At 39.8% G+C, this 22,046-nt stretch overlaps 1 protein-coding gene across 1 annotated transcript; it reads right to left on the bottom strand.

Annotated features, from left to right (window-relative positions):
* Positions 1-4,563: 4,563 nt before the first annotated feature.
* Positions 4,564-21,323, bottom strand: LOC307037764 (transcription initiation factor TFIID subunit 4-like). The gene is made up of 16 exons (XM_079678851.1): positions 15,715-21,323; positions 14,827-15,546; positions 13,607-13,761; positions 13,072-13,194; positions 11,578-11,709; positions 11,296-11,418; positions 11,047-11,136; positions 9,128-9,346; positions 8,897-9,023; positions 8,406-8,493; positions 7,747-7,916; positions 7,509-7,639; positions 7,282-7,407; positions 6,990-7,046; positions 6,764-6,883; positions 4,564-6,657 (listed from the first exon to the last, which is right to left on the bottom strand). Exons 1-16 carry the CDS (start codon positions 15,947-15,949, stop codon positions 6,490-6,492), a joined length of 2,784 nt encoding a protein of 927 aa, XP_079534977.1. The 5' UTR covers positions 15,950-21,323; the 3' UTR covers positions 4,564-6,489.
* Positions 21,324-22,046: the final 723 nt, after the last annotated feature.

Consider the following 22,046-nt stretch of genomic DNA (forward strand, 5'->3'; position numbering starts at 1 on the left):
GAACAATGTTATAATAAACATACATATTGTATGTTAAATGGATATATCCGCCTTCTTTCATTTATCTTTCCATTCCCACAACAATATACATAAAGAAATGGCATATTTTGGACATAGTTCGAATGGAGATTAATCATGATTAATAAATGTTTAAGCTGTGATTAATCTGATTAAAAATGTTAATCGTTTGACAGCCCTAATATAATTATATATATGTTACGTGATAGACTTATTACATTAAATATTTGTTGTGATACAAAATGAATTGCATTAAAATGTCACAATATATACACCTACACCAAACACCCTTATAACCTTCAATATTAACCATCCATTTTAAAAAATATATATAATTGTAGGCTGCCCATGCACACATTTGATTATCAATTATACAAATATACAACCGCCTGCCTAGCCTCACTGGCATTAACCAGAAAACAGACAAAACCAAGGCAACTAAGCAAAACTGACCACAAATAAATAAAAAGAGATAATGGCCACCACGGCCATTTCAGCGAGCCAAATACAGCGAAGAAGCATATCAATAATGATATAAAAGTGTTATTACCGGAAAGCTGTTATTGAATCAATAGCAGAATAAAGCAGCACCAAAGCAGAGAACACATGTATTAACAATAGAAACAACACAGCGTGTACAAACACATAGTCCTACAGCAAAAAAGGGCTCCACGGTATGAGCAGTGCACACAAGATTAAAATGCCTCCTTTCCTTGCAACCTCATAGTTCTCCTATGTACGGTCAGTTTCAACCACAAAGTTATTGTTGGCTGCTCAACTGAGTGGAGGGCTCTGTGTGAGGCTGAGCATCGGAACACGTTACCCAACAATATTAGGATACGTTAGGTTTTAAGCTGCCTTTTAAAAATGCCTATCTCTTTACCAAAGTATTTTACTGATTTTACTATACTGCACTATTCTCTGTGATTGACATTGCACTATTTCTCTATGTTTTATTCCCCATGTTTTTTTAAATTTATTATTTTATCCCACTTTATGCTTTGCTCTTGCTGCTTGTTTTACACTGATTGTATGTCTTATTCCTTAGTGATGTAAAGCAGTTTGAACTGCAATCCCCTTTATGAAAGGTCCTATACAAATAAAGTTATTATTATTATTATTATCGGGAATTCCTCCTCTATTAGCTTCAGGTTTAATTCATCTGCTTGTTCATCCTCAAAGCATCATGTAGCCTTTAGGGTCCCAATTACAGATATCAGACATTTTGAAAAGTAACAATCAAAAGTAGTCTAGACACACAAACAAATACTTTCCTACAGTAACAGGAGTTTTCTGTTCTAACTCCTCCCCTGGAAAAGCCTGTCCACATTGTTTTATAAGGAACATGATTCAATATGTGCTGCACAGTATCTTCACATCAATGTTACTCTATATTGCCAAGGAGCTCGAAAGGCCTTCATACTGAGCAGTAGATCACTTTAAAATATCTCATATCCATAAAATTTCACACTAGCAAGTGAATAATGACAATGGGATTCTGTAACTATTGTACCATGGACAGCTTCATCTACTCAATCCCAGAACTCATAAATATGATTTTTACTGCCTAGAATAGGCTAAGTCATTTTTGTGAACATGATAAGACAAAGGACCCAATGATTTAGGCCCGTTTTGTCATCTAGGTAAAAAGCCAAGAGGCATTGCATGAATTTATAGTGATGAAAGAGCACTTACTGTGTAAGGGATGAAGAGAGACTTTTTGGCTCATACAGTGAAGTATAATTGTATAATGAAGAAGAACTGTTACTGTAATTCCACCACACTGATCTTATACACTGTTAGTGAAGCAGATTTTACACATATATCACAGGACTGGTTTGCATAATAGTTTTGGGTAATAAAGAGTTCTCTGGATTTCTGATTCCTATTATACTATTTTTTTCAACAATATATTATAGGTCTCAGATATATAAAACACATGTCTCTGAAAGGTTTGGCTAAAAAATACCAAACAGATAATGCATTGCAGCATCCCATAATCCTCTCTGTTTCAGCCCTGTTCCAAAAGGGCTGATTCTGTGTCTGTAGCTTTAAATGCTAATGCCACTCCCCCTCATGCCTCTCTCCGAGACGTTTGGTTTAATAAAACACAATGGAGGAGATTCAGACCCCATTTTCCCGGGAGCGCAAACACAAACGGACCGAATTCGTTATCAAAAAAGTCTTCCGTTCACACGCATTCGGCTCATTTAACGTGTCCGTTTACACGAGACCACTGGAAACGCTGTAGTACATATGCCGGGCCTGTAAGTGGCGCTGTACTTCTGCCACAAAATACACCAAAAGCAGCGAAGAAGACCCCCGAACATGGTTGCCCTTCTGTTTATGCCCCTTAGCAACATGTAGTTCATGTAATTCTCCATGTCCACTTGTTGCTGATGGTTGTGGTAGAGGAGCTGTAGATTTTGCACTAACATCTGTAGCATGGTCAGTAGCAGTAGCGCTAGCAGTAGTTACTGACCATGCTACAGCAGTGAGCAGCAGAGGCGGGGCTATGGCTTCATCGTTAGGGGCGTACACACAGAGCCGTTTGGCCCCACAGAGCGTTCCGTTTGCAGATCTATCCACCTTGGGGCCCGTTATCGTTTGCGGGGTCCGTTTCCAGGTTTCCGTTACGGCCTACGCGAGAGAAAAGTAGCAGATACAACCCGTTTCGTTCTCGTGTAAACACCGCCTCAGATGATCAGGTGGGCGGGTGTTACCGTTACCTTCGTTGGTGATTGAATAATGGTAGCATAACCCAAAAAAGCATTGTGACATCACAAAGGGGCCGATCAGCTCAGTTTCTATAAAGATTGATCAGGACAAAAAGAGAGAGAATCTTTTCCGTAAAACTTTCCGAATCTCTTAAGAGGGGACACATATTTACGTATAAAAGACATGTATACGTGGATTTTGCCTAATAGGTGACCTTTAAATTGATATATGATTCACAATGTTAATACAACTTATACAGTTATTGCATTATGCAAATGACAAATGAAAAAAGTGTTTTAGTATCGCGTCATAACATCACTTTCCACTTTAGTCTTTTGATGTGGTGAATGTTTTGTTATAACATTGCAATTACATTAACTGTTAACTGCACACGTAGATGACATAATACAATAACACTTAACAATTTGTAAAACATCCCCCTCTTTAATTCTCCAGTCTTCAAACAATCTCCTTGACCCCTTACTAGTTAATAGGATTTAAAAACATAGTGGATAGCAGAAGACATCTGAATGAACCACTAAACTCCAGTTAAATCACATTGATCTGTCAATTGTGTTTTCGAATGAGACACGGAATGCCATTACCAACCTGCTACTTCTTGTTATATAAGAAGGTAGAAGGGGGATGATAGTCTTAGCCAATGATTAGAATCTTATATATTATGGACAGCTCATCCTTTGATCGGGTATCTAGGTTAGAAGCATCATTCTTGGTGTACTATCTCATCCAGCAGTAATGGGCTCCTCATTATCTGATTTTGAGGACTTAATTTGTTGCTCAATACGCTTCAAGTACAGAATATTAAGAATTAGGTTTTTAGAGGGATACGTGGGGATTGCTTATTGGCAATTAGTGCAGCCAATAAAGACCAGATAGCCTTTCAAAACACATTTATTTTAGCTTGGAGAGCACTTGGTTTGTGATAAAAAATGTTGGATTATATTCGAAAGGGACAATTGTTTTACGAGCTTGCACGAAAGTATTTTAAGAGAAGATAATTAGCACTCAGGAAGTTTGGAATTACCATGTTTCTCAGGGTGTTACTTTCTGGAATTAATATGTTTTTAAATGCATAAACACATGTTATCTTTCAGGGCTAGAAACTGCTTCTCTATTTCTAATTACTCGTCTTCTCACAGAAAAATTCAGGGGCAAATATTTAGAAGAATGAAGAAATATTCATAAAAATAAACATAATTGCATGGGTACTCATTGTACTTATAGAACTAGGATGATTCCTCAAATAAAAAGCAATTCTAAATGGATAGTATATAAATGGATGTATGTATATATCTTGTATTTAGTGGTGTTGAGTAAATGGAAACCATGGTGACCCAGCTGTCCAAAGAGCAGATTCAGAGTCAACAAGTGAATGATGAAAAAAGATTAACAGCAACATTTCTATATCAAAACACAACACTCAACGTGGTTTTAAACAATGAGACAGAAAACATAATCCATAGCTGTCTTCCCTAGAGCTCTTTGTATATATTAATAGTGTTTTGCTAAATAACACTGTTCATTTCTGTACAAAGTCCTTGAAAATATCCCTTCAAATCAATAAGAATATTTTAACGTTTGCAGTACAAGTCATTTTTTCTTAACATTGTTTTTACATTAAAATTGTATTTTGCTCAATTTGGCATCAAATCCATTTCAATGTTTATCAATTAAATCTTTCTATCTCTACAAAAAGGTTTACTTTGAGACTTAATGTTACTGCACGTTCACAAATACTGCTGGAACGTCACAGAAAATACAGACAAATACTCTATAAAGACCTAAAGGACCAGACAGTCAAAGCAGTTGTTCTTTCTTTTTGTTTTAATAGAGATCATTCTCAATCCATTGTAAAAAAGCAATTCAAAACTTGTTTTCAAATTCAAATTCAAATATTTACATATAAACAAGTGGCTGTGCAAAATGTACAAGATATTGGCAATAAAGTATAACATGTTTGTCTTAATTGTCATATCTACTGCAGACTGCTGTACTGCATATGAAAAATAAAAGACACACTCTTGAAGTTGTCAACCGATAAACCTACAAATAGCAAACTTAAATATATACAGTAATAAAACACGCTCATATACATTCTCTCATAAAATGACAAAGATATAAAGACCCAAATAGTATGTGCACTTAAAAATATTAAAAGGTATAAAGTGGGTATTCTTATCTGGTTCATTAGTTTTAGAAAAGTGACATGTCAAAGTGCAGTCCATCCTAAATTATTCATAAATATAAACATTTTGACAAACAACTCATTGGAAAATGTCTGATTCCCCTAAATGACTGTAATCAATAACATTAATAGCATTAATTTCTCCAAACTCAATAATTTAAAATTCACATGTTAACCTATGAGCTACACAGCCAGGATACTTGACATTACTTACAGGCATATTCTTTTCCGATAACACCATACTGGTTTCAATGCATTTTGATCTATTCAGCCATCCAATTACATCATCTTTTTATGGCACAAAAGCAGAATCTAAAATGTGCTGATCCTTCACAGTGAACATCCTCCCCAAAGAGATTTCAGTCAGAGCTTAACGTCACACCCTTCTTTGAAAAGACAATCACCTTTTATATGACACTAATGAAGGGCAGAACATTTACTCGATAGTTTCCTCGTAACAATTTACACAGGGCCAAACTATTTTCAGAATGTAAATCTTTCATTACCTCTCCCGGCTCTTGAATATCAACGCATCACAAGCTTGCTACCCACACAATAACATACCAGAAGTGCAGCGCAGAAATACAGTTAGGAGTGGATGTTAACATTAATACTAGTTTCAGTTCTTGTAGTTAAATGTTATATCGTCAACTGCTGCAAAGTTGGGACAAATCCCAACCAGTACGATGTGCTCTAGAGACGATTGATAGAAATGTAAAGTATATGTAGTCTTTGTATTATTTTGCTTTCAACCACTGTGTTGGGAACTCACTGAAAACATTTGGGCGGGAGTTCAAATACCAACTACCTTTGATTACATCATGCACCAGACATGACAAATCAACTGTCATGTTTGCTTCCAATCAAGCAGAGACGAAACAGAGCATGCAACAAAAGGACAAAGAGGAGAGAGAGCTGATGGATAGACGAAGTTACTGAAGCTGATCAACACGTTCTAATATGGCTTCGTTTGTTAAAAAGGCAACTGAGCAGATGGCAACGCTAGTCGAGGTTAGTCTATGTAAAACAATCCACAGGCTGTGATCAAATATAGTATGAATGTGTGATTCATTAAAATCCCTGTTAGGAACTTAAATAAACAGAGAGTCTACGCCAACAGACAGTTAGCACATTGCCGCAGGTTTGTAAATCCGGCTGATGGAGCCACTCTACAGAGGATTGCTGCGTCTGAGATGCTGCGTTCAATAAAGACGTGTTTCTTGTGTGCAGCGTGAGGCAGTGTATGACTGGAGTGTAGTTTGGGGCAACTGCTTTTTAAAGAGCTGCCCGAGCTGAGAGGCACACTGAAATCAGGGCTGAACTCAAATATTTGCACCTCTGAAAATACAAAAGACCTTTTGCTTGAAGAGGCTTCTAAAAAGAAGACGAGTGCTCTTTGTTCCAGATCGTTCTCCACCCACACACAGACGACTCTTCATTCAGCAGCGGGGAGATCAAAGAAAGAACCGGCTGAGTGGGTCCGATCTGACAAAACAACTCAGCTTCCTTAATGCCACTGAGCGACACTAGTCTTTTAAATGCAGGTGCTATTTGAGGAAGCCTTTATAAAGCAGGTGAGAGCGACTGGTCTCTCTTTCATTCTCCAGACAGAACAGCAGGTCCTTGAGGTTGACTCTGGTGATTCGCTGTCGCATAAACTGTCTGGAGCTCGCTGCACCGGAGCCGCCGGGCTGAGAGGGGCCCGCCCCCGAGCCCTGGGGTCAGAAACAGAGCAAACAGAGAGAGACATTTATTCTTTTATTCACCTTTCCTTTGTTAATTTGCACAACCCTACACGCCAATTGGCTCCATCCTCCTCACCTCTGCACTGGCTCCTCTAGCAGGAGAGTCCATTTTCCGTTTTTTCCTCGGGCCGATAGCTGCCAGCGCCGCTAGGTTGGCTTCTCTCTGTCTGATCTGAGCCAGCTCCTGCTGCTGCATCTGGAATAACAAGCAACAGCACACCGATTAGTCTCCCACACAAACACTTCATAATGTCTCACAAAGACAGATAATCATAAAGTCACTTATCAAAACGTATTCTTACCTCTTTGGCCTTCTGTTTGAGTCTCAGCTGCTCGGGGTCCTCTTGCCGTGAGCGAGACTGCAGCAAGGTGGAGGACATTTTAATATTTCAAGATGAATAAGTCCGATTTATTCAATCAAAATTGTTTTATTCATTCACCGGCTCATTGTTAAAAAGGTCTGTGCTCTAGGTACTTTAAGCAGCAGAGGAAATAATGACACTGAGCAAAGACAGCTCGCCGTGTCTATGCAATAATCAAAGTGTGTAGGAGTCGTCCTGTCGATGGTGTGACCTTGTTTATATGCATCGTTACCTTAGCGGCCTTCAACAGAATCTCCCTCTCCAGCCCTTCCTTCCTTTGCTTCTCCATCTGATCCAGCTGCTCAAAGTATTTAAGTTGGGTTCGCACATCGCTGACCTGCTCGCAGCGCTCTTCCTCCTGAAGGACGAGGAAAGGGAGGGAGTGGGTTACATCAGGTAAAACAGGCGAAGGAGGCAATGGGTCTCAGCAGCTCTCAAATGACTGTAATTAATACTCACCTTGAAGGTTATGTTTTTATGCTGCGCCACTTGTGACACTTTTTCCAGCAGGTGTCTGAGTCGCTGCTGTGCGGCGTAGGAAATGTAGTTTATCACATCTGTCCCCAACTCGCTGACACCGAACTTCTTACCTGTCACAAAAAAAGTTGTGTGAATTAAGATTCAGTCGGTGTGAGACCGCGTCGACCTTTAAAAGCAAGAAAGTGCTGCACATTTTCTCTTTAATTATGTATCTCACCAATCTCCAGAGCTCTCCGGGTGAGTAAAGAGGGGGAGAGAAAGGCCTCATCCTTACAGGACCGTGTCACCGTGCCAACAAGCTCAGAATTGGTTGCTAAGATACGGGCACTCTCCTCCGACAAGTTGACTCCTGCCATCGAGGCCACATCATTGATATCATCGTCATCCCTGGACGAAGTAAAAAAAGTGATGGCTTAGAAACAGCAACAGAATTTATACATTTTTAAACATTGTACATTTAAATAAAACAACATGAATCATCTTCATGCAGCTGCAGTGACCCTAAACAACTAGAATAATGTAAATACTAATGCAATTTGTCTGCAGAATTTGACTATTTCCATCTGGTCAAATTATTAACTCAGGTCTTTAGGTCCATCGCACGATTCCAAATCAGAGATATAAAATGTACCATCACAAAAAGTTAAAGAAACAAATGCAAAGAACATATAAATGTATGTGGTTGATTGTAAAAAACATTTAGTTTGCAATGTCTGTACCAAATGCCGATATAGTTTTACCGTAGACAAATACTAAAAAAGATTCTGTATATTCTCAAATACTTTTTAGAATGTAAAAGATTGAAACTCCTGAAATCTCTGGACAGTTCACTATTTAATGTCGAGACACTGATGCTGTTTAGATGGAGTCACACACCTGAAGGTTCCCCTTCCTGCTTCCTTGAGCCTCTGAGCAGCACTGAGAGGCGTCTGACTGACCACGGGAGTAAACGTCTGCCTGACTGCTGGAATCAAAGAGATACAACAGGACATTCAGATGATTATTGATCATAACTGAGAAGATTAAATTACACTTTCTCTTTGAATTGTTAGTGTACCATTTTTGTAATGCTTTTCTTTAGAATAATTTGGCATATTATCAAAAGCTTAGAAAACTGCAACTACAGACATTATCCACAAGGTGGCAGCATTCCCACACTGTACATAGTACATTATTGGAAGATCAATACAGAATCAGAATCAGAATCAGAAACGGGTTTATTGCCAGGTAGGTTCACACGTACGAGGAATTTGACTTGATGTCAAGGTGCATACATAAAATATAAAACAAAAAATCTAGAAACCAACAGCATATTTAGTTCCTCATATAAAAGAAATACATTATGTGTCAGTAACTTGAACACACACCTGTCTGGAGCGGTTTGACCATCTGCGGCTGGCCCACAATGATCCGGCTATGGGATTGTCCTCTGACTGTTACCATGGGAGACTGAGTCACCTGGGGCTTCACTATCGTCTGTTGCCGTGGCACAACCTGCACACATTCACAGATTTAGACATAAAGATTGCATATGCAGGGCTTTTATTTCTATGTGCATTGCCAATGACTGAATTCAGATATAGCAAATGATAAATTACCAGTGCAGGTTTACTGTGAGGAGTCTGAGTGAGGCTGATGACTGTAGTGTTGGCCCCGGCGGTGCTGGTGGCCATGGTGGGGGCCGTGGAGAGGGGGGGTCTCAGCACCACGGCGGCGAGGGAGGCGGCTGCAGGCTGATTGCTGGGCAGAGGCAGCAGGCTCTGATGGATGAAGGCCTCGCAGTCTGGGGTCAGCTGACGCAGCGCTGGGAGGCTCCTCTGCAGGCAGGCAGAAAGAGAGGACATGCGATCAGTTTAATAAAGTCATCAACTCCTTTTCATAGAGGGAGATCTGGTCTTTTGACCCTCTTTCTGGAAGCATAAAACCAGAGGGATTTGGTCAAATAAAGTTATTTATTTCTAAGGAACTTAGATTTTGAAAAAATACACAGGAAACTTCCCCAGGTTGCTAAGCAAGTTGGATCTATTTAGATAATAGTCAAGCTACATTAACGATATGATTCTCAAATAAATAGACAGCACAGCTTGTTCTTGCAAAACAAATGTACTCTCACATCAATGTACATGCAAATCACTATTTCCAATGTAAACTGTCTTTACTTGAAATGTATAAAATATTTACCTATGTAACTGGTTCCAACATTTGTATTAAACAATATTGAGTTAATTTTAGCAAAATGCACACAGACAACAAATTCAATGTGACCCATGTGTGGATCCCTTTCCATGACCACATCTTTCAAAATGCATGAGCTGTTTAATTATTAACAGAGTAGTCCTTTTCACTTTCCATTCCTAAAAACCATTGAGGAATTATTTTCCTCTTTGAGGTGGAAAGTTTACGAGCAGCTGTCACACGATCTGATGCCCACGATAAAAGCTTGATGTCTAGACATATCTGCAGCAGATTGCCAGAGATGGATTCGGCGAGGAATCAAATATATTCCCCCAGGTGCAATAAATAAGATAATATAAGATGTGATGGAAATAAAAACTTAGGGCAGAATGCAGAATAAAGGTTTGACCAACACTGTTTGTTTGTTTTTATATATAAATGTTAAAAACTTTGGACTTGGAGTTACTCAAAGGAAAGGCTATATTAACTTGTAAGAAAGCTAACATCATGCAACTAAGAGATGCCTTCTTTTTGTCAGAGTTGAATGTTTGTTGACACCACAATAATTGATCCTGAGACCTAAACAAGGTTGCCTGCATGTTGGGAAAGAGAGCTGCCTGAACAGTGAAGTGAACTGGGTACAACAATCTTATTCTAACAGAGTTGGGCGACAGACAGGGAAGAATGTCTGTGAATCTCACCGTCTCTGTGTGCATACTCTCAGTATTGTGTGCACAACACCGACTCCAGTACTCGACACTCAGACCTCTCGTGTATTAAGAGAAAAGACCATTTTCAATTTGAGTTATTGGAACATTTGCATTCATTCTAGCATTTTAGAAGGGCTTTAGAAACAGTCTGAGTGTTATACAACTTTAACACACAAACCTTGTGTTTGATGAAGGATTAAAAAACGCTTTGTTTAACAGATTACTGCCACACTGCCGCAGGAGGTTATTTCATGGTGAATACAGTGCTCACAAAAGCTCTTTCTGAAACGTCAGTAACATGCACAGCACTATTATTAAACGACTAAAGACGGGTTGACTTTCATTTTGTTAAAAGGTTTTAGCAGCAGTGTTTTACACAGGAGGAGAATAAGTGTTGTTTACAGGATATAATGATATGGTCATCTCATCATATGTAAATCAAAAACGTACAATCTAAAAGGATGCTAATGTAATGTATTACTGACACTAAGGGTAGTGTTTGGTTCGGACAGCTTGGAGTCTGAAATGACTGCAACAGTATTGAAGTAAAGCTTTATTCATTTATGGAAAACCATAAAAGCTGTAACATGCATCATTAACCATCATATCTGCTGGAGTGTCACTGCTCTCACCTTCAGGAAAGGCACGAGGTACGGCTGAGGCGAGGAGTTGAGCTCCCGGTACAACCTACTGGTGAAATCTTCAGGCTCCATCTTCCCTTCCTGTGGTGCAACAAACACAGAGAATGGATGAGGAGAAAAAAACAAGAAAGACTGAAGAAAGAGCAATGAAGGCTAAAAGGCTGATGGTATGGAGAGATGACACTTGTAAGAGAGAGGGGAAGGAAAATAATACAAAAAAAGAAGAGCAGGGAAATGTACCAGTAAGTTCTTGACCAGCTCCTTCACGTTGGCTGAAGTCTCAGAAGACTGTTTTTCGCTAGAGGCCAACTTGATCAGCGTGGACAGAAAGTTTCTACACTTCTTTACATTCTCCAGGGTCTCCTGCAAACACATACAAACAAATAGCATGTCTTTTTAAAACACATCAGACATGAAAATGTGACAGAACACGAAAACACCCTCAGATGAATACCCATCTGTATATTTAGTTGTATAAGATAACAAAGACAAGAGCATTCAAGGTTAGTACTTCTCTCTTACAGCTGAGATAGCTGTTGGAGTGACAGGGGTCCCAGTCCCCCTCTGTGTAACTGCACATCCAGGCTGCACCGGGGTGGGGGCTCCTATCGGCGGTCCCGTGGAGGCAGACGTTCCTCCCAGCATGATGGTGTTCTATATGAGTCAGGGAATATCCAGTCATAAGATGAAAGTGACAAGGTCAGAGTAACAGCTCTGAAATGTCTGGTCCCGGAGGACAGTACATCCAACTTTAATGAGATGTCATTTTTTTGCCCCAAGCTTCAGTTTTCCAGGAAAAGGTTTTGATAGATATTGTTTATTTGCTACCACAGAATACTCGTTGTTATTCATGCACTTGGTGTACAACATAAACTCTTTGGGGGCTTAGCAATTCTCTTATTCCACTCCTAAATTACAATCGAAAAACATTAGGTGCAAAACAGAGATTACACCTGTTAATGAGAGTACAGCAACATGTATTAACCTTCAGGGAAAATGTCATGGCAACCTGAACAACTATAAATCCAAAAAAGATGAGACAATCAGCAAGGTTTTTAAATTGAATGAACAAAAAGGGCTTTTCAAAGACAATACAAAAGTGAATACAATTATGCTTGACTTAATGTAAAGAACATATTATAATTGTTGTAGTGAAAAGGGAGTCATTGTTCAGGAGGAGCAGAGATAGATGCACTCTGGTTTCAGGAGAGGCAGGTAAGAACTCTGTCTATATGCCTGAGCAGCTGGTTGGAAAAGTTGTTCATACTGTCTAACATATTTTATGTTTGTGGCTTAATGAACTGAAAGTGACAGTCCCTGAAGAGTGATACGCGGCCAATAAAAGCATGGTCTATACGAGGGGTGTCCAGAAGTATAATGGAATGTGTCCCGCAAATGAAACATGAGCTTGTCTTGTATTGTATTGTACTTCTTAAATATATCTGTAAACATATGTTACACAGTAGTGTTCATGTGTTAATAAGCCTACTTTCAGTCAATTGAAGAAAATATGTTCTAATAAATCTAAGTTGATAAGAAAAAAGTCCAATAACTTATTTAAATAACAACCTTGAAATATACCCTTCCTATTTCCTCTTATGATAAGTAATCTAAGGCTTCTGTTTTAAGGAATGAGCTGCTAACAAATTAAATGAAACCCTAGTATGGAAAGCTGTGATGTAGGCTGTTGTATCAAGCATAGCATTTGATTGATTTAGCTAACTAATTCACTTATGAGGCAATAACCCTCACCTCTAGTCAGTGGCCCATCCCTTCGAATATTTTTCTGTAAGTGGCCCTCTGTGAAAGAAGTTTGGATACCCCTGGTCTATACAGAGCAAATGTTCTGCTTTAACTTGGTTGTCTAAAAGTCACAGACTCTTCAGTGCACACAAACCAGGATGGCTATAATGGAACTAGGTAACAATTATTTTCGGTGAATGACCGTCCCAGATTAATCTGAAAACATTTAATGCAAAGGATGTGAGGTCTAAAATGGATGTGTATTGTAGTTACCTGCAGTACTGGAGGCCTCTGCAGTGTGGTGGTGGCTGCTACAGTTGTCTGGACTGTGGTACCCTGTTTAATGATGGTGGTGGTGGGGGGGACAGGACGAGGCAGCAAGGACGCACCCGGAGCCTGCAGAACCGCAGCGGATACAGGACGAGGTGTCACACACATGAACCTATGCAAATGGATCAGTCTAGGGCTGGGCAATAGGATCATTTATATAGTCATAACGATAAAGTATGACTATCAGAAATATGTTTCTATTTCTTCCATATAAGTTATGCCTATATTTATTTATTTGGATAATTTTGCTATAAAGTTCCTGAAATAAGAAGTATACAGTAGAAAGAAAGAAAATAGGCATAACTAGTTGATACTGTACATACAGAAAATATCAACCAAATCTTACAAGTCTGATTAATTGAATACCTTATTCATGTAAAAACTGATCCAGAATCTCAGATCCATGCCTCAATATCTAACATGAATGAGTCACATTTTCTGTGTGTGACTGTGTCCCTGTGTCCAGCTGTCCCGGTACCTGAAGAGAAGTGATCTGGACAGGCGGAGAGCTGGAGGGGGCTGCAGGTCGGGGGGTCATGGCGCTTTGGGACTGCGTCTGAGCCTGCATCTGAGCCAAGGTCTGCTGGTGAATCACCAGCAGCTGCCCACTCTCACTGCGGACCAAAACCATACCTGCAACAGGAAAATGATGTCACGGCTTTGCTGTCCTGATCACTGTCATTCACATACTGCATGCATTCATGGCGATTCTGACATGAGGGGGTATGAATTCATGTTTTTGTAGGATGTTGATACACAAATATTGCTTTAGAAGGGAGTGCTAGGTTCAGAGATTTCTAGTCAACAAGTGACCAATCAGACAAATTTGCCACAATCATGGTGCCATGAATCAAAAGGGTTTCAAGTCGCAACATAACATGTTATTAGATATTGTTTCCATGTAAAATGTGTTTATACTTTAATGTAGGTCAGTGCTCCATGCAGTGGAGCCTGGTTTTGTATTTTCTCTATCAAACAGGTGACTGTTTGTTGCTGTGATAAGTTACTGTGTAGCACCAAGTTACAGATAGGCCACACAGGAGAATTAAGATGCTTGTGTGCTAAAGTGTTTGTGCTGAAATGTAAGTAGGTAAGTGTTATTAAATGTAGTCAATACAATGATGTTGTTAAAGTTTAACTCTGTATTGTTGTAGCTTATTTAGGTCTGACCATTCAGTCCGATGTTGAGATACATATAAAAGGACTCCCAAGCAGAGCTATGTACATGCATTAATATAACTGTAAATTGTGGTCAGAGATAAACACAATAACCCTTTGCAAACTTTGTGACACACACAAAAAGGAAATAGATATTTAGAGGTACACAGTTACAAGTTGTTGGTATGAGAACAGTTAGCCTCTCTGACAAGACAAAGTAAAAATAACAATATATTGCAGCGGTCTGATAAACTACAGAAGTAGATCAGCTGTCCTCAAGGCCTTTTGTTTGTTCTGAATTGAGTGCCTTGTCCACTTCTTATCTGTGGTTTTTGGCCCTAAAAGATAATGTCTCAAACCATTTCTTGCCTGTTTAAACAAGAGCAGAAAGGTCAACCAATAAAACGAAGTTGTGTTTGGAAGCAACACGTTTCTGACAAAGTTATTGAGGCCTGACATAGCCTAAATAGACAACACTACACATCGAATATGTTGTTAGACAAACCTTCAAGATGCTCTTGAAGGACACTCTAAAGTTACCTGGAGGGAGCTGGATGTTTTGGATATTTGGAGTGTTTTGTTGGGGCTGGGTGAGTCGTGGGGCCAACACCTGTGGAGCAATAGCTCGTATTCCAGCAGGAGGAGTGGCAGCGATTGTTGAAGGTACTGAAGTCCTCACATTTTGCAAAACAGTCGGGCTCCTCATGGTGGCTGGTGTCCCTGTCGCAACAGCCTGCATTATAGTTTTTGTGGAGTCGAATTTGTTGATAAGCGAGCCGGTCGTGCTAGTGGGTGATGTTAACACGGTGTGAGACGGGTTAGTGGGAGTTTGCATAGGTGGCCTCACAAGCGTGACAGTGGGTACAGTTTTTACTGATGGCTGATACGAATTCACAACATGCTGCGTCGAAGAAGTTCGTATAATAGTATTTGCAGACAAAACTGTTGCGCCTTCTCTACTCGCAGAAACAGGTCCATTGTTTACAAGTGTGACAGCTGACTGTGAGGTTTTGCCGCCACTGCCTCCGGTGACATGACAGTTCATCAACACAGCACTTCCATTCAGAGTTTGCACAGCAGTAGTTGCAGGTTTATCCACACCAGATGTTGCACCCGATACCACCGTAACGACTCCGCTAGCTGTCCCCGGTTTAGGCTGAGTCTGAGCGGCTGTCATACTCGATGTGTTCCCGGCGGCTCCATCCATACTTGAACCCGGGGACCCCGTACTGCTAATGACACCTCCTTGCACTCCTGTCCCTACAGCAGCGGAAACACACAACAAAACAATGTGGGTGTCGAACAATTATCCAATTCGCGTTAGTTTCATGATACACGCAAGTAAAGCTAAAATCAGTGGCACAAGGTGAGCAAAATACGCCAATGTTAACTAACCGGAGTGTGCAGCTTACTGTCTTACCGTCTTACCTGCTTTAGCGAGCTCTTGTTGTGAAAGTCCCATTTTGCTGCACTGAACATTGGAATGACTAATTACAGCTGAGTTTCCGAGGTGATTTGCTGCAAACTGAACCCTGGTCGTTGTGTTGGTGGGCCCTGCTCCAGTTAGTTCAGACTCCAGAGATCCCACTACATCACTTACTACTTTTTCGTCCACCTCTGTGTTGAAGAAAACATCATCAAGCAAATCGGAGCCCGCCGCCATCTTTGCCCAGTCTTCTTCTTCTTCTTCTCTTTTTTAATGGCGGGTCGCAAACAGCTTTTGGTTGCATACCGCCACCTACTGTACACGAGTGTGTATCATCATGTCAGTCCTCTAATAAACCAGCATATCACAAAGAAAACCATAAAATAAAATAAAATAAAATAAATAAAACAAAACAAAACAAAAACAAATCATCCATGGTCTACTGTTAAATTCTTTTCCCTATCCCAGTTTCCCTCAAAAAGGTGAACAGTGCTTTTCTGATAGCTCTTACTCCTTCTCCTTCTGTTCCCAGAATACCCGCTACATTCCACTCCCTCTTTGCCTCTAAAACTGTATCCCTTAATTTCCCTCTTTCAACTCTATAGGTGACACAATGTAATAAAATATGTTCCACATTTTCCCTAACTCCACAGTTCCCACACTTGTCACTGTCACTTTTCCCCATGACATACAGCGTACCATTTAATGCAGTGTGATTTAGTCTGAGCCTAGCTATCATTACTTCCTCCCTTCTGTTTCTTTCTTTATAAATATTAATTGTAATTGTCTTTTGCACTTGATGGTATTCTTTGCCTTTCTGGTCTTTCTCCCACCTTTTCTGCCAGATCTCCATCCCTTTCTTCTTAATAACTGCTTTTCCTTCTCCTTTTCCAAGTTGAACTGGTAATGTGATTTCCTTTTGTAGTGCACTTTTTGCTAATCTATCAGCACACTCGTTCCCTTTCACCCCCTCATGCGCAGGCACCCAGCAGAACTGCAGATCTATGCCGCTTCTGTGAAGTCTTAACAGGCTGTGATTGATTTCTATGAGTATGTCTTCTCTGGCAGTTGTTGTTGACTGTATGCTTTGTAAACTGGATAATGAATCTGTGCATATCACCACCCTGTCTGGTCTGACCTCTTCCACCCACTGTAATCCTATTACTACTGCCAGCATTTCTGCTGTATACACTGAAAGTTGGTCTGATGCTCTTTTTGATATTGACACTTTAAATTCTGGGATATATATACCAATTCCGACACACTCTTCTTTGTTTTTAGAACCATCTGTATATATTTTGAGGTAATTGTGATAATTATTCCTGAGGTACAAACTTGTTTTGAGTCCTACTTCATTTATTTGCCACTCTCTTTTCTTTTCTACTATACTCACATCTATATTTACTATTGGAAAGAGCCATGGGGGTACACTACTGAATGGATTTGATGGTGAAAACTCTAACTCATGCATGCCGTATGTCCTTATTTTTTCTTTATTTGTCCATCCAAACCCACGCCCCTGAAATTTAGAATATTCCCAGCACTCCTGTAGTATTTTGTTTGTGATATTTCCTTCCCCACTTCCTTTTAACCTGACCCAATAAGCAAGAGCAATTTTCTCTCTTCTTAGCTCCAATGGAGTCTCTCCTGCTTCAACTAATATTGCATTAGTAGGGGTTGTCTTAATGGCACCTATACACAACCGTAACGCTTTATATTGTAACCTATCAATTTTTAGTAATGACGTTTTTGCTGCTGCTGCATATATTAAACACCCATAATCCAGTGTTGTCCTCATAATTGCCCGATAGATGTCGATTAATGCCTGTTTGTCTGCCCCCCAGTCACATCCAGCCACTGCTCTTAATAGGTTCAACACTTTTTTGGATTTTGTTTCCAAATGTTTAATATGAGTTTTCCATGTATATTTACTATCTAACCATAGCCCCAGATATTTAAATTCATTGACCTCACTCATCGGCTTTCCATATAATGTAAGCTTCTCAGTCTCCATCTTGCGTTTATTCGTAAATTTCATAAAGCAAGATTTGCTTGCTGACAGCTTGAAACCCCAGTTGTATGACCACGTCTCCACTTTCTTTATAGCTTTCCCTATTTTTTCAAACACATATGGAACATTTCTTCCCCGTATCCATATGGCCCCGTCATCTGCATATAGTGCAGATTTTATGCATCCATCCAAATTACTAAAAATGTCATTTATCATAACATTAAATAATATCGGGCTGATTGAACTCCCTTGAGGAATACCATTTTCTATACTGCACTCTTTTGAAACCTCTGCCCCTACTTTAACTCTGAATGTTCTGTCTGATAAAAAAGCCATGATCCAGTTATACATTCTCCCTCCAACACCCATTCTACTCAATTTGATGAGCAACCCATCCCTCCACATAGAATCATAAGCCTTTTCAATATCAAAATATACAATTGCCATAACCTCTTTCATTTTCACTGTCTTTTCCACCTCATTGCTTACTCTAATCAAAGCATCTATTGTGGATCTTCCTTTACGAAAACCACTCTGAAAATGACTTATTAACCCTCTCTGTTCTAAGACGTGTGATAGTCTATGCACTATCATCTTCTCCATCCATTTACATAAGTGTGATGTTAATGCTATGGGTCTGTAATTATTGGGATTAGCAGGATCCTTCCCTGGCTTATTAAATGGCAATATAACTGCCGTTTTCCAACTCATTGGTAAGACTCCGTTTCTCCAGATTTGATTAAATAGTCTCAGAACTAATTTGAATGTTTCCTCTGGTAGCTGCCGGAACATGGCATAGCATAGCTGGTCTTGTCCTGGTGCTGAGTATCCTGTACCTTGCAAAGCTATTTTAAGTTCTGCTATTGAGAAGTCTACATCAAGAGCTGAATTATCATCCCGTCTCTTTTCCCTCACATTTTCATTTTCTCTTAATACACACTCTTTTTGCTGTCTATGTTTGTCATCAAGGTGTTCCCCACTATGCACCGCAGCAAATGCCCTACCTAAACATTCTGCCTTCTCTTCATTTGACACTGCCACTTTCTCCCCATCAATCAAAGCGGGAATTTTAACCGACTTCCTTTTCCCATTCATCCGTTTAAACATCGACCATACATCCCCTAACTTTACTCCTCTTCCAATGGTGGAACAATACTCTCTCCATGACGTCTTTTTTGTGTATTTTACTGTTTTACGGGCTACTGCCCTTTTCCTTTGATAATCTGAAATATTGTCTTGTGACAAGTTTTTCTTTAAAGACCTAAATGCCTTGTTTCGTTCTTTAATAGCTCTGCTACATTCCTCATTCCACCACGGAACCACTTTCTTCCTACCCTCTGTTGTTCTTTTAGGTATAGTTTTATTTGCTGCTTCTTTAATGTGCATTGTGACTTGATTTGAGCACTCCTCTATACTTCCTTCTAATGTTAACAATTGCGCTGACTCCTTACAGTAAAGCCTAAATGTTTCCCAGTCAGCTTTACCAAAGCACCACCTGGTAAATACACTCCCTTCCTGTCTACATACCTTTGTATTGATGATTGTGAAAACTGGGTAATGATCACTTCCTATGGTAGAATCACTTTTAACATACCATTCACATGATTTAACTAACCTATCCGTCACCAGTGTGAGGTCCAAACATGATTGTGTCCCCCTATTCACATCTATTCTTGTTTTTTGTCCATCATTAAGGCAAAACAGTGATCTTTCCTCTAGCATTTCTTCTACGACATCCCCATTACTGTCTGTTTGACTGCTTCCCCAAAGGCTGTTGTGAGCATTAAAGTCACCACACCATACTTCCCTTCTATGAGCCGTCCCTGCTATTGTCTGTAAGGTTTCAATGTCCAGATTTTTACACGGGTTATAGAAATTGATAAGCTTTATGTTCCCTTCTTTCCTTGGGCTGCATATTTCTATTATGACACATTCCTTGTCGTCAGGGGATGGGACTACCCTATAGGCCAGCCCATCCTTTATGAAAGTAACACACCCTCCACCATTTTGATTGCTAACTCTATCATATCTGATAGAGCTGAACCCTGGAATCATAAAGTCTAGATGAGGTTTTAACCAAGACTCTTGCACACAAATTACATCTGGCAATGTTTGTAACTCATAGACATATTTTTTAAACTCCTGTCCATTAGCTATGAGGCTTCTAGCATTCCACTGGAGTATGTGAATTACCATTAACAACGTGCTAACCCTCATCCTGGTTGTCCGTTTCTCCCACATCTTTTGTTGCTAGTAATTCATGTATCTGGTCTGCTTTTATATCTCTAATGTTAAGGAATTTCTCCGCTGCCTGCACGATGGTTTTGATTCTGTCACTTTTCTTCTTCATCTGTGCTGCAACATTAATGGTATGGCAGATGAATGTCATAAAGTTGACTTTCTTTACCACGAGAATGCTATCATCTTCTTTAATTTCCACAGGTACTTGGCTTTGATTTGTAACCTGCCTTTCTGAAATGTTGCTACCACTCTGTACTAAGTTTCTTTGAACCCTTCCACTAGAAGCCTGATTGTTTGCTTCCGTTTCCCTAACCTTCTTTAGGGCTTCTGCATATGAGACTTTACTGAGTACTTTGACCCTCTGAGCTTCTCTGGCTTCTCTCTGCACTACACATCCACCAAACGCCGCACTGTGCTCTCCTCCACAATTACAGCATTTCATCTTTGCCTCTTTTTCACATTTCCCATACTCATGTTGGCCTCCACATCTCGCACACCTTAGTTTTCCTTTACACTGCATTGCTGTGTGTCCCATTCTTTGGCATGCATAGCATCTAAGTGGTTTTGGGATGAATTCCCTCACACTGTAGTTCATGTATCCTATTTGCACAGATTTCGGTATATTTTTCTCAAACTGAATAACTACTGAAAGTGTTTCCTTCAATGTGCCATCTCTTTTGCTCATAAGTCTGTTTGCCTCAATAACTTTTCCTCCTTTAATCTCCTTTTTAACATCATCCATAGACATATTAAGTGGAACTCCAGATATGACTCCTCTCAACATTGCCATTGCTCCTGGGATATGAGCCTTTATTTTTTCCCCACTGAGTGTCGTCATTTTAAGTATTTTTCCCTGCTGTTGCTTGCTGGTTGCTTGTATCAAAACTCGTTTGTTGTTCATAAACTTGGCAAATTTGATTTTACCCATTTCTTTCTCAATTGATTTTGTCAGTTGAATCGGGTGGTAATGCCCACCATCCCGGTTGAATTCTATTATAACTTTCCACTCCTGCTCTAGTTCTGTATTCGAAATTGCTTGTTTTCCATTTTGACTGCCTTTTGGTTTTTTGTTTAAGCCTGCTCCACTCGACCAATCCGACCAACTTTGTGTTCTTGGTCTGCTAACTTTTTCCCTCAAAGCCCTTTTCTTCCTCACAGCTTTGGTTTCCTCCCATTCCATATCAGGTCTTTGGGTCCCATCTGAGCTGGTTGACATGATGATACAGTCAATGTACAGTTTATGCTAACCAGTCCAATGCTACCGTTTCTGTATGTTTCGATGATTTCCGACTCTCTCTGAACTTTCTGCAGCGTGTCTCCAACTTCACTTTCTTCTTCCGGCTTCCTCCGTCCGTTTCCGCTCGCTCCTCGTGTCCCGGGTCCAGCACAACTCTCTTTGCCCAGTCGCGCTCGCTCGTTAGACGCATGCGCCGATTGGAAGCAACCTCAGTGACGCGGCCCCGCCGGGCGCTGTGATTGGCCCTTCGGATCGAATAAATAGTCGAGACAAATGGTTGCGAGTCGCAGTGTTGACTTCCAACGCTACTGGAAATTACTGATACAGTACATAGCGCAACCCCTAGTGGTACACATCGAGGAGTTATCTGGGGGTGTGTTTATGTTGTACAACCTGTCTCTGCAGATTCATACACAATAAAGAATGATTTTCTATCTATTTGACTATCGTAGACGACTCAAAATGGCTGCATTGTTGCTGTATTTTCAAAGAGACATTGCAGCTGCTGCAGGGGGGGCGCAGATCATCATACATTGCATTTTCATCAACCATCACTTTCGTTATAGCTGTAAAGCAGCATTGTGATCTATTGTTTGTAGTTAGTTGTTATAATAATACAAATAATAAAGGTTATTCTTTATTGCAGGCGGTAACATAGGCCTACATTTAGACTTGCTTACATTTAACGTGGTGCATAGTTTATTTTATTGAAGAAAAAATAATAGTTAAGTAGAGAAACCAAAAAAAAGGAAAATAAGAATAAAACACGGCAGAGTTGATAATAAATATAAATAAACAATACAATGTTAAATGTTAAAACAACGTTTTTTGCCAGAACAAAATAT

This window comes from Notothenia rossii (genome assembly GCF_949606895.1).
Source record: "Notothenia rossii genome assembly, chromosome: 4".
In the NCBI taxonomy this organism is placed as follows: Eukaryota; Metazoa; Chordata; class Actinopteri; order Perciformes; family Nototheniidae; genus Notothenia; species Notothenia rossii.